This window comes from Myotis brandtii, unplaced genomic scaffold (assembly GCF_000412655.1).
Source record: "Myotis brandtii unplaced genomic scaffold, ASM41265v1 scaffold131, whole genome shotgun sequence".
Lineage (NCBI taxonomy): Eukaryota > Metazoa > Chordata > Mammalia > Chiroptera > Vespertilionidae > Myotis > Myotis brandtii.
The window spans coordinates 1,329,394-1,341,029 of NW_005354632.1; the positions used below are offsets into that span (position 1 = coordinate 1,329,394).

Below are 11,636 nucleotides of genomic sequence, written 5' to 3' on the forward strand. Positions count from 1 at the left end.
AAAAGATCCGCGTGTAAGTGGACCCGCGACAGTTCAAAAGCCACTGTACTTAAAACCCTGAGTGAGTTCACATAAAATCCTGATCTCCAGCCTTTTACTCAAAAAAATCAAAAGGATGAGAAAACACATTCCCAGAACTGTCCTTACTTAATGAAAAAGATCCGTGTGTAAGTGGACCCGCAACAGTTCAAGCCACTGTACTTAAAACACTGAGTGAGTTCACATAAAATCCTGATCTCCAGCCTTTCCTAAATATGGCAGGACCCAGGCCCACAGGCAGAGCCCCTGCGCTCCTGAGCAGTGAGCAGCTCCTGGATGTAGGAGCTGCTGCTCCCGAGGGAGCAAACGCATCCTCGTGTGTCCCAGACCCCTCCTCGCTGCAAGGCCCTGGCGCTCCCGATCCTCAGACTGCTGCCCATCCCCAACCTGCCTGACACACTTTGGCCTTTTGCGTGTCCCAGGGCCGGTTTCGTCCACCTGTGCTTTCCCACGCGGCATCTGAGCACGCGGCCCCCGATCGATTTCATGTCCAGGAGTGATGCTCACTCAGGGCTGCCCTAACCGCCGCTCTTCTCCCCACACGACTCGGCGTTTCCGAAAGGAGGGTCCTTTCCTCTTGTACCCTGTTCCCCTTGCAGCGAGTCTCCGGACACTGAGCCCACACTTCTCCCTCCTCTGCCCCGGTGTCAGCCGAGCTGGCTTCTTTCCAACACGACTCATAGCAGGCCCACCCGCCACACTTCAGCAGCGCCCGCGAGCTGGCCAATGGCAGCACAGGCTGCCCGTAAGACCAACAAGAAACCACAGGACACAGATAAACTAGTTAACATGCTGGAAAAATAAAGGTAAAAACCCAAGAGAACCTACCGCTACAAGACTTAGGAAAACATTTGCCGAAAAGAGCCCTGATGGAGGGGCCGTGTGCTTACAGACCACCCTGGACCCTCACCTGAACTTCCTCCGTCCGCGTGGAGTCGTTCCCCAGCAGGGGCTCCCCGGTGGGCGCCTGGATGGTGACAGCCTTTTCGGATCCTCTGCCATCTTTGCTCCGGGGTGATTTGTGCCTCTCTCTATTTCTCTCCCTAAAAAAAAAACAAACAAAAAAAAACATCAGCTAGCACATTTATCTCATGTTAATTAACTCTCATCTCTTCCAAATATATTGTAAATTTCACTTTGAATTTAGGAAAATTACACACACACACACACACACTGGCAATACCCACCTACCGCCACTCCTCCTCCCCCACAAGGAGTAGGTTGATTTTAGCATTTTCTTCCTGCTATTCCAGGACCCCAAACAAAGACTGTGATACCTCCATCAACAGTGATCATATTTTTTCAAAGCCTAACTGTGAATTTCAGAATCTGTGGAGCTAAGGCATATTGTTATGGTAAAATGACGGCCTCGCTTTGGCTACAATTTGACTGAACTTATTTTCTAGGCCCCGCCTCTGCCCTGATTCTGATTTTGATTGGGACAACACTGCAAAATCGTCAAGCTTTGCTCTGTCCAAAAAAATCTGGGACACACTGTCACCCTACACCTTTTGGACAAGAAGAAAGGAAATTCTAAACCAGCACAGGGAATCATTTACTCCTCATTCCTACAACTTCAAACTAAAAGTCATTCCCACAGGGTCCAGCTGAACTCAAAGACAGCCACAGAAACAAACAGAAGCTGGGACAAATGATGCCAAGGTGTGTGTGTGGTGTGTGTGTGTGTGTGTGTGTGTGTGTGTGTGTGTTCTCAGGTGTCCACAGGACAACAGGCTGCTGGGTGATATTAATCCTGGGTGGTCTCCCCGGGTGACTGTGAGCCCCTGCTGTGGGTCAGTCCTGAAACTGCAAAAAGAATGAATCACTGTGCAAACCTCAGAGGTCACAGCCTGGACATCAACCACCCCGACTGGGAACAGTCAACGCAACCCAAGGAGCCAAGAGTGAGTTCCCTCAACTTCCTGTCCACAGGCCGCCATGACATCAGCCCTCCCTCCTCCAACCACTGTCCTCACTCCCAGGTCTCCAGGCGGGACAGAAGCATGGCACCGCTGACCCTGGTGCTGCCCCTACTATAGGTGGGGTCTTGCACAAGTTATTCAATCTCCGAAGGCCTCCGTTTCCTCCTCTGTGAGATGGGGCTAATGATACCACCACAGAGGTTGTGCAGGCAGAGCTGAGGACAGGGGTGTGGCGGTAGGTGTAGCTACTATCATTATGGCTAGTACTCTTAGCCGAGGGCAAAGTGTGTACCTTGGCAGAAAGAGATGTAAAATGAGCCATCAACACACCCTCACACCCTTTCCTGCCCCCACAGCACACCTTCCATTAATCTACTACTTAGCTAACAACACCACATGCAGGCGTCCTGTTCAAACTCCTACTTTATCAGGACGGCCCGAGCATAAGCATGGGCTAAGCCCTTCGAAAAGCTGGGGGGGCTTCTGACTCTTCCGTGATAGCGACTCTAATCTCTAAGTAACTTAAATCTATTGTAAATCAGAGTCTAGCAATAGATGTGTTCTGGTCAACTCGGCGTTTCACGTCAGCCAGGCAACCGGGGAAACAGCCCAGAGATCTGAGAGTCACTGCCAATCACTACGCTCCACGCCCACCCCACTTCTTAGAGCACTTTACTGAGTGCGCGGTGGTATTAATGTCATTCTACCCCAACAATAACCTTGAGGCCAGTATTACTATCCCCATTTTACAGACGAGGAAACTGAGGCTCAAAGAGTTAAAGTGACTTCCCAAAGCCACAGTCCGTGGCAGAGGGGGATCGGAACCCAGGCCTGCTCCCTGCCTCCACTGATACCCACTATGCTGCACTGATGTGAGAAGCCTTAGGAGATTTTGCAGCATGAACATTACTACTTACTGCCCATCCCCTCACCCTATACCCGAGGAACTAGCACAGCTGTGAATATGCCTCTGAAGCTACTGCTAGGAGTCACAATGGGGCTGTGGCCTAGGACAGCACAACGCGGAGTGGGTGGCCAACATTCTGCCCAAAACAATCACTTGCAAAGGACTCACTGTGAGAACCACAAACAACCAGGGAGATCCCCACCTGGCAGGGTGAACTGCTCCGGCAAAGTCTAGAGCCGCTGCTCCCAGGGTCCCCCGCCTCCAGGCCAGACCTGGAGCCTCCTGTCCGACTTCACTCTTGTTCCCTTTCCCCACCCGCTCTCATCTCTGTCGCTCTCTCTGCCATCAGCCACCTCACATGCAGGCCTCACCCATCCACCTCGTCGCCGGTCCCATGGGTCAAATCCTGTGACGGCACAGATTCCAGCGGAAAGCAACATTCTTCCACCGAGTGCGGCTGCCCCAGGCAGACAGCAGGTGGGGAACCAGCAGGCTGGCAACAGGCTCCCAGGGACCCGCCATCACTCCAACCGCACCCACCCAGCCTGACTTGTGAAGGCCCGACAGTACCCAGAGAGACGCGGCGGCCTCAGCTCCTCTGGTCCCATCGGGGTAAGCCAGAGAAGAGCCATCTGATCACCCAGGAGGGTTTCTCATCCCCAGAGCCAGAAACCCCAGACCGGCGCTTCTCAGAACCCAGTGCAGAGAAGCCGCGGGGTGCGGGTGTGGGTGCAGACTCGCTGGCGCCACCCTCAGAGGATTCCTCTGGAAGGGAGACAACAGGAACTGCATTTCCACCAGCGCCCCAGGTGACCCAGGAACCGGTCCCCAAGGCTCTCCCACCACCTGCCCCTGGGGAAGGGGCTGTTGGACGAGCTGCTTGGAAGTCGGCCTGTCGGGGAAGTGTCCTGTATACAGCAGGGGCTCACTCATGGGTGTGACACCCAGCTGTATGGTGTCCCAATGTCCAGCGGCTGCTTTATTAAACCAGCACTAGGTGGAGGCGGCTGGGAGGAGGGCTCAGGGCAGCGTGCGTGGGACAGAGGGACACAGGACAGCAGGCATGGGACAGAGGGACACAGGGCAGCATGCATGAGACAGAGGAACACAGGGCTGTGCGTGGGACAGAGGGACGCAGGGCAGTGTACATGGGACAGAGGGACACAGGGCAGTGTGCGTGGGACAGAGGGACACAGGACAGCATGCATGAGACAGAGGAACACAGGGCAGCGGGCATGGGACAGAGGGACGCAGGACAGCGGGCATGGGACAGAGGGATGCAGGGCAGCGGGCATGGGACAGAGGGACGCAGGGCAGCGCGCATGGGACAGAGGGACACAGGGCAGCATGCATGAGACAGAGGAACACAGGGCAGCGGGCATGGGACAGAGGGACGCAGGGCAGCGCGCATGGGACAGAGGGACACAGGGCAGCATGCATGAGACAGAGGAACACAGGGCAGCGGGCATGGGACAGAGGGACGCAGGGCAGCGCGCATGGGACAGAGGGACACAGGGCAGCATGCATGAGACAGAGGAACACAGGGCAGCGGGCATGGGACAGAGGGACGCAGGGCAGCGCGCATGGGACAGAGGGACACAGGGCAGCATGCATGAGACAGAGGAACACAGGGCAGCGGGCATGGGACAGAGGGACGCAGGGCAGCGCGCATGGGACAGAGGGACACAGGGCAGCATGCATGAGACAGAGGAACACAGGGCAGCATGCATGAGACAGAGGAACACTGGGACAGAGGGACACAGGGAAGCACGCATGGGACAGAGGGACACAGGACAGCGGGCATGGGACAGAGGGACACAGTGCGAGACCTTCCTCTGCACAGTCATGTGAGTGTAAATATCATCCTAGCAGCTCAGCCTGGGCCGAGTTGTGCTGTCCTTGTGTCAGGGAGCAAGAACTGCCCTATGGCTTTTAGGGAAAGCCCGGGTCCTGAATGCCTGCTCCGGAGGGTCTCTGAGCCGGTGCTAAAGAGCAAAGTCCAACACCGGCCAGCGCTTCCCTTACAGAGCTGCAAGCCACAGTGCGGCCGCCTCAACGCCACAGGCCCCGGACGCCCATCCCAACAGCGCCCAATGCCCCAACTCCAGGAAAGTGCCCAGCGCCCCCTGGGCAGGGCTCCCAGTGAAGACCATCAGGGGATGCAAACAGGAGACGGGGAGTAAGGCGAGCAAACCCGAGAGAAACGCGTGCACCCCGGGGTGTTCGCAGCTCCGCCTGAGCGGGCTGGGTCACCTTGTGCCTGCCTTTGCCGAGCAGGGGTGTCACACAGGAATCTGGTGTCTTTATCGCCGAGTCTGTTTCCATGCAACAGCTGCCTGTGTGAGTCAAGATAAGCGCATCTGTGCACGTGTGCGCGCAAGAGGCGAGCGGAGCAGGCAAGGGCACGCAGCGGCCCGGCATGTGTCTGTGCCTGCGCGTGTGTAAACGCACCTACTGAGGCGCTTCTGCAGCTGAGCCCTTGGCGGCGGCTGCAAACCCCTGGCCCCCCAGCCAGGATCCCTGGCGAGTCCCCCCCCGGGTCCCACTCAGTCGGCATTTCCTGGGAAGATGATTTGGCGCTGTGTCTGCTGTTTGTCTTTCTATTTGGGGAAAGCCGGCCCCACCGGGTACTCCTCCCTTTCCTTCTCCACCACCACCCACTAGCTGCCCTTTCTGTCTGCTGACGGCTGGGGCCCGGCTGCTTCCTCTCCCACTGACTCTGCGGCCTGGGAACAAAGCCACCCGTCCCCCACCGCTCCACAGCCCTCTTCTGGACAATGCGTTTTAGCGTATCAGTCACATGAGTTACCCTTCATTTCCTTTTCTTTTTTCCCTGCCAGTTACTCCTGCACAGCCCAGGGGAGAGCGCGGGCTTCCCAAGGGCCAACCAGTGGGCCTGAACCTGCCCACAGCACCCACTAGCCTTGTAACCTCAGGCAAATCGTGGTGCCTGTGGGCCTCAGTCTTACCACCTGGGGAATGGGGGTACCACTGCCCACTGTGCTGGGAGGGCTGGGAGGATGCGGGGTGAGGACCGATGTCCTAGCGGGCACTCTGCAAGTGGTCCCGAACAAGGCCGGCCGCTGCTGTACTGAACTCAGGGAACTGGGGCTCCGAACCCAAAGGTTTGGCGAGGCCGGCCCACCCCATTTTCCCAGCAAGTTAACTGACACCCTCTGGAGAGGGCAGACATCGCAAAACCAGCGCACTGACCTCTTTGCTAGGAAAGAGGCACCTGTCGTCTGCTTGGAACCCAGGTGCCCTCCCCAGATGACCACGGTGTCCCCGTGCACCCCAAGTTCGGTACACTGACTATTCCTCTCCGGTGGAAGGTCTAGTGAAATTACCCCAAGAGCAAGGCCCGCCCCTCTCCTCCGCTTCCATCCCATTCCCCTCGAGTCCTGAGCAGGTGACCTGCGCAGGGACACTGCTGGGTGGCGGTCTCTCGGCTGGCCCCGGGGCCTGCTGGCACGGCTGGCCGTGGAGGGGGCTGTTACGGCCTCACCGGCTGTCACCTGCTCCACAGTGACGCGCCCCACGGGCCCTCAGACAGAGTCACCACAGGTGGGCGATGCTCATTCTAAATAAAGAGCCAGAGTGACCCATAAATCTTTAATGGCCAACCCTTCCCCCGCAGCTTTCCCCGAGCAGGCGCTCGGTAACATCCCCTGATTAATTTATTAAACGCGTCAGCTTGTCTCAGCGTTTGCGAAGTACTTTCCACATGAGTCCTAGAGGTACTGAGGGTCCTACGTGCTCTTTTCATGCAAAGTTACAGTCTTTTAATTTTTCGCACGGGCACGGCAGTCCTGGATCAATTTCTGGGGCCCCAAGAGGCCTGAGGACACAGCAGAGCAGGGGCCCTGACGCATGACAGTCAGGACACGCGTGTAGATAAAGGACACTGGACGGTCCCGCCTCAGAAGGCTGCAAGGTGTCCCCCTTATTCAGCTCCGAACACCACGGGAACCCCAAGTTCCAGCTCCATCACTGTGGTGTGGGGAAGGGAAGCTTGGCCCATGGATGAGGAATTGCTTTTTCCAGACAGGTCCAAAGATGTGCTATTTTGAAAGAGCTGTTTCTAGTAGATATTTTTAACTAATTGGATATGTTTACCCACTGGGTGAAGTCTGTGATGACATTGTTATCACGGGAGCCTTACCTGGCCTTCAAAGCAACTTTTCCCCCAAATTCTTAGATTTATAACAGCCATACATGAAAACTCAGAGAATTATAAAAGTTTAAGAAAAAATATCCCCACGATCCTAATAATCCCAGAGACGGATTCAGATCCCTAATAACCCCACAGATGGACACGGTCAGTACGTTAACATTCATCTTATCACAACAACATAGAGCTACGATAACATACAAAGTTGTGAATCTTGTTTTTTACAACATGGCCTCATGAACATGTTTTCATGTCGTTAAACAATCTTTGCTAACCGTCCTTTACTCTGTTGTTCCATTCATATTTTTAATGGCAAAAGACACACTAGGCAAAGACCGAATGAGGACAGAAAGATAAAGGAGACATGAGTCTTCCGTCAGTCACCGTCTGTGTCCCGCCCCTTCCCTGTGGCGGACACTCCTGGCGGCCGGAAGAGCGTCCTTCCGGACCTTTCTGCGGGTGTATCTGCATCCGGCTGCTTGTGGGAGGAGCTGCTCAGTCAGGGAGGCACCGCTGCAGTCACCTTCCCAGGCCATGCAGGGCTGGACCACAGGGGGGACCTCGGGCAGTGGCCAGTTGTGGCCTTTGACTCTGGGGCTTAAATGCCAAGGCCATTCATCGCATTAATGCAGCCACTGGTCAGCGACCTCCTCCTGTGTGCTGTGTCCAATGCTCAGCCTCATGGAACCCTCTCCACAGCGCTGTGAGGAGGGTCCTGCTATGCCCATTTCACAGGTGAGCCTGAGGAAGGGGCAGCACCGTAATTTTGCCAACTTCATCCCCTCGTTCTTGACTCGCCAAACACTCAGTAGGTCTACAGTACAGTAGGCTCGGTGAACAGCCATGCACGCCTGCGCGTCTGCTCAGAGGAGGGGTTAGCCCCCAGTACCTGGGACAGCGATTTCAAAAGCCAAACGGACACAAGGCCAATCCCACTTCATTGCACAAGCCTCGTGTCAAATGCAAAATGGACCCTGAGTCAGCAGCTCTGGCTGCAAAGCAACAAATTAACATGTTTTTTCAAATTTTCATTTCCATTCTTGGCAAAGCTGTGGGGAACTGTCATCTATGAGAAGGACTTGGAAATGGGAAAACATTTCCACTGCAGAGAGAAACTCTCGTTTAAAATCAATTGTGAGAAATTAAGGTCATCAGCGGTAATGGAAGCAATAAAATGCAATTTGGTGGCGTGGTTACGCCCCACACCAGTTAAATGCTCTGTAAGCTCGGCTTCTCACGCACCAGGGACTGAGCCACGGGCACCCGCAGCCCTGCACCCTGCCAGTCTCCCCAACAAGGAAAAGTGGAGCCATCCACCGCTTACGTACCCCTGCCTGTGGGATTTCTTCGAATGACCGGAATAGTAAGAATATCCAGAATACGTGGACTCGGTATCCATAGCAATGGCCAGCTCGCTCTGGATGAAGGAGCAGGTGTTGTTTCTCCGGCGAGGTAGAGAGTTTCACCAGCGGGGTTCCTGACACCTCAAAGGGCCTGGGAATCGAGGAGCCACTCATCCACAGGAACAAATTCTGGGAAAAAGGGGAGAAAACAGCTATCAGCCTTCAAAGCCAACCTGCAGGGCCGGAGCGTAATGAGAGCAGCGCCTCCTCCTCCTCCTCCGGGGTCTCCATGCTCAGGCAGCAACAAGCTTCCTGGGCATCTGGGAGGGAGACAGGTAGGTGACAGTCAAGCCACGCCCCGGCCACAGCAGCAGGAAAACCGGAGGCAGGTGAGACCTGGCCCTCGGCCATTTCCTGGATACAGCCCAGCCCCCACAGGTTCAGGCTGGGGGTAGTGGCTTCCCACAGCACTGACACGATACCCAGCCCCCACTGCCAGTTTGCTGGTTACAAAAACAATACCCAGGAAAGTCACTTTAAAGGGATTTGCTCATAGTTTCCAAAGGCCAATCTAAAAGGGGAAAAAAGTTCTCAGTCTCTTTAATCCAGGAACCCAAATTCCTGAGAATTTATCTTAGGGAACTAATTTCTTTTTTAAAGAAAAGTTATAATTACCGCATTGTCTGTAGTAGTAAAAAGCTAGAAACCATCTAAGTGCCCCAACACAGAGGAATAGGTTTATCCACCCAAAGAAATACCACAGAGCTGGTTACAATGATAATGATGAAGAATAGAGATGTTTATGATGGCGTGGCTACTGTAAAAAGCAGGCTAGCGGGTTGTGGCGACCACCGAATCCACACGGCAGTTACAACCCTATAAAACCACGCGGGTAGACACGGGATGAGGAGCGACATCAGAGAAAGGGAGCAAGTGATTGATGAGTTGCAGGCTCCTCGCTCTTTTCCCAGATTTGCATTAGATGCTGCTTGGCAATAAAAATAAATGAGAAACATTTCCAAGTAAATTCCTGAGCCCCACACGCCAACTTCTAGAACACCCGGGATCTGAGAGTGGCGCCTCTCCCTTGCACCCATCACCCCAGAGCCGGGCTCCGCCCCACAGGGCTCCTCCTTCCAGGGCCCTGGGAGCTCACACTGCAAACAGCCAGTGAGAGAAGTGCCAGGAAACACAAAGGACCTGCAAATGCCATGCCCCTGTCCCTGGGGGGGGGGGGGGGGGGGGGGGGGAGCTCACACTGCAAACAGCCAGTGAGAGAAGGGCCAGGAAACACAAAGGATCTGCAAATGCCATGCCCCTGTCCCTGGTGGGGGGCAGGCCAGGCTCTTGGACCCAGCAACCACCACCCCACCACCCTCAAAGGGCGAGCTCCCCTCCAGGGTCTGTGACCCAGACCTCGCCTCCCTGGTCCTGGGTGCCGTGACTGGTCATTTCCATCCTCCTCCGCCCTCAAGGGGCCAGGTGAGAAGAGGGAGACCCGGTTCTAGCAGAGCTCTCCCCTGCCTAGTACAGCCTGGGACTGGCCACTGGCCTCGAGCGTGTTTCCTCAATTGTCCAACCAACCAGCCACCATCTTCCCGGGGTTGATCTGAAGACCTAAGCAGATGCAGTATCCGGAGCCGGGTGCCAATCCAGGTCTCACTGGTTTATTAGCTGTGTGACCTCAATCGTAGTACGAACCCTCTCTGAACCTGCATCCGTAAAAGGTATATAACAGGGCTGCTGGGAGGAGGGAAGAGCTACACGTGTGAACGCTCCCAGCTGTGGCTCCAAATACTGGACACATGAAAGTCGTGACTCCCAGGATGCCCGTCCCGGGTCCAAAACCTGACGCCCTCCTGTCTTTCTCAGGAGAAGGAAAGCTGTGGGCAAGGAGCAGGCAGAGCAGTGCCCAGGCGGTCTTCCCCCCCAGAGGCTGGCCTGCAGTCAGGGGGCCCTGGGCTGGCATCTCAGCCCACCCGTGGCTAAGGAGCTGCCACCTGAGCAGGGCAGGCTCCCCGGGGAGCCTCGGGCCTCCTCGTCCCTTAAGGAGAAATCAGCAGCCTATTTTCTGGGATGACTGTGAATGTGAAAACAGATGACAAATGTTGTAGGCATTTTGAAAAAAGGTTAGTTCTGCTCTCGGACCTACCCCCACTTTTCCAGCCCGCTCATCGTTTATGCTCCCTCCTCTGCCTCCCACCATTTTCACGAGCAATTTCCACGGCTTTCAGCACCTCAGATTCTCACTCCTTTCTGCTCGGGGCTCTGCTGCATGTTACCTGGCAGCCACCGGCATCGGGAGGTGGGCCAAGCTCCCAGGCCTGCCCTGAACCAGCCTCCTTCCCCGAAGGCCCTTCGCCCTGCTCTCCGCTGACCCGCGGGCTCCACCGCCGGTGCTTCGCCCAGAACCCTGACTGCCACTCCTCCGTCCAGAATTCACACCCACAACGCCTGCCCTTTCTCTGCCTTCCAAACCGGAATTCCTGATGGCCCTTTCCAGCCCAACTTCTAGCTAACACCTGCTGCCAGGGGGTCTCAGGGACAGGCGGCCCAGGCCCCGCAGACCCGGATGGCCCCATCCAGGCTTCCTGGCCATGACTCCGAGGGGCACACGCTCACCTCGCCGGGCTGTTTCTCCCCCTGTAACACGAGGCCATTTCATTCGATCACCTCCTCGGGCGGGCGGTTGTGAGCATCCACGGAGACTCCCTACGTGACGCCTCTGGCACCTGGTAACCCACGTGTCCTCTTCCCCCTCTGCCAGCGGACGCCATTCTTCATCCTCATTAAAAATCCTGGCCGTCCATTAGGGCAACTCCAGGCACGTCCCGCCGAGGAAATCGTGTGTTTCTCTCTCTCCCTCTCCCTTCTGCTCTCTTTGGGAAAAGGCTGTACCCAACCTACCAACCGCCCTTGTCCAGTTTCTCTCCCACAATTCCAGCCTGTACCTATCACAGGGGGGTCTGCAGGTGCTGCCACTCCCCCGACTGTCACCGCGATCCTCCACCCTCTCCACTGAAGAGCTCTTAGCCGGCCAGCGACTGCGATGAGCCTAATCCAAAGGTCACGTCCCTGTCCTCCTTTCCCTAGATCTTAGCCTATCTATCCACTCACCACCGCCAATTCATTAAGCAGCTGGAGAGACCCACTGGCAAGCCCGGGGCACAGCCCTAGATCTTAGCCTATCTATCCACTCACCCACCGCCATATTCATTTAGCAGCTGGAGAGACCCACTGGCAAGCCCGGGGCA

The 11,636-nt window shown here is 55.8% G+C and overlaps 1 protein-coding gene across 2 annotated transcripts in view; it reads right to left on the bottom strand.

Annotated features, from left to right (window-relative positions):
- VANGL1 (VANGL planar cell polarity protein 1) overlaps window positions 1-10,327 on the bottom strand; it is a 35,149-nt gene extending 24,822 nt beyond the window's left edge. The window contains exons 1-3 of one of the 2 annotated variants that reach the window (XM_014534544.1): window positions 10,084-10,327; window positions 8,368-8,571; window positions 950-1,082 (exon numbers count right to left, since the gene is read on the bottom strand). In XM_014534544.1, the coding sequence (XP_014390030.1) occupies window positions 950-1,082; window positions 8,368-8,438 (204 nt within the window). In that variant the 5' untranslated portion in view covers window positions 8,439-8,571; window positions 10,084-10,327. Of the gene's footprint in view, window positions 1-949; window positions 1,083-8,367; window positions 8,572-9,155; window positions 9,179-10,083 lie in introns of those variants that run through there. The other variant, XM_005859960.2, reaches the window with a different exon arrangement.
- Between the last annotated feature and the right edge of the window lie 1,309 nt (window positions 10,328-11,636).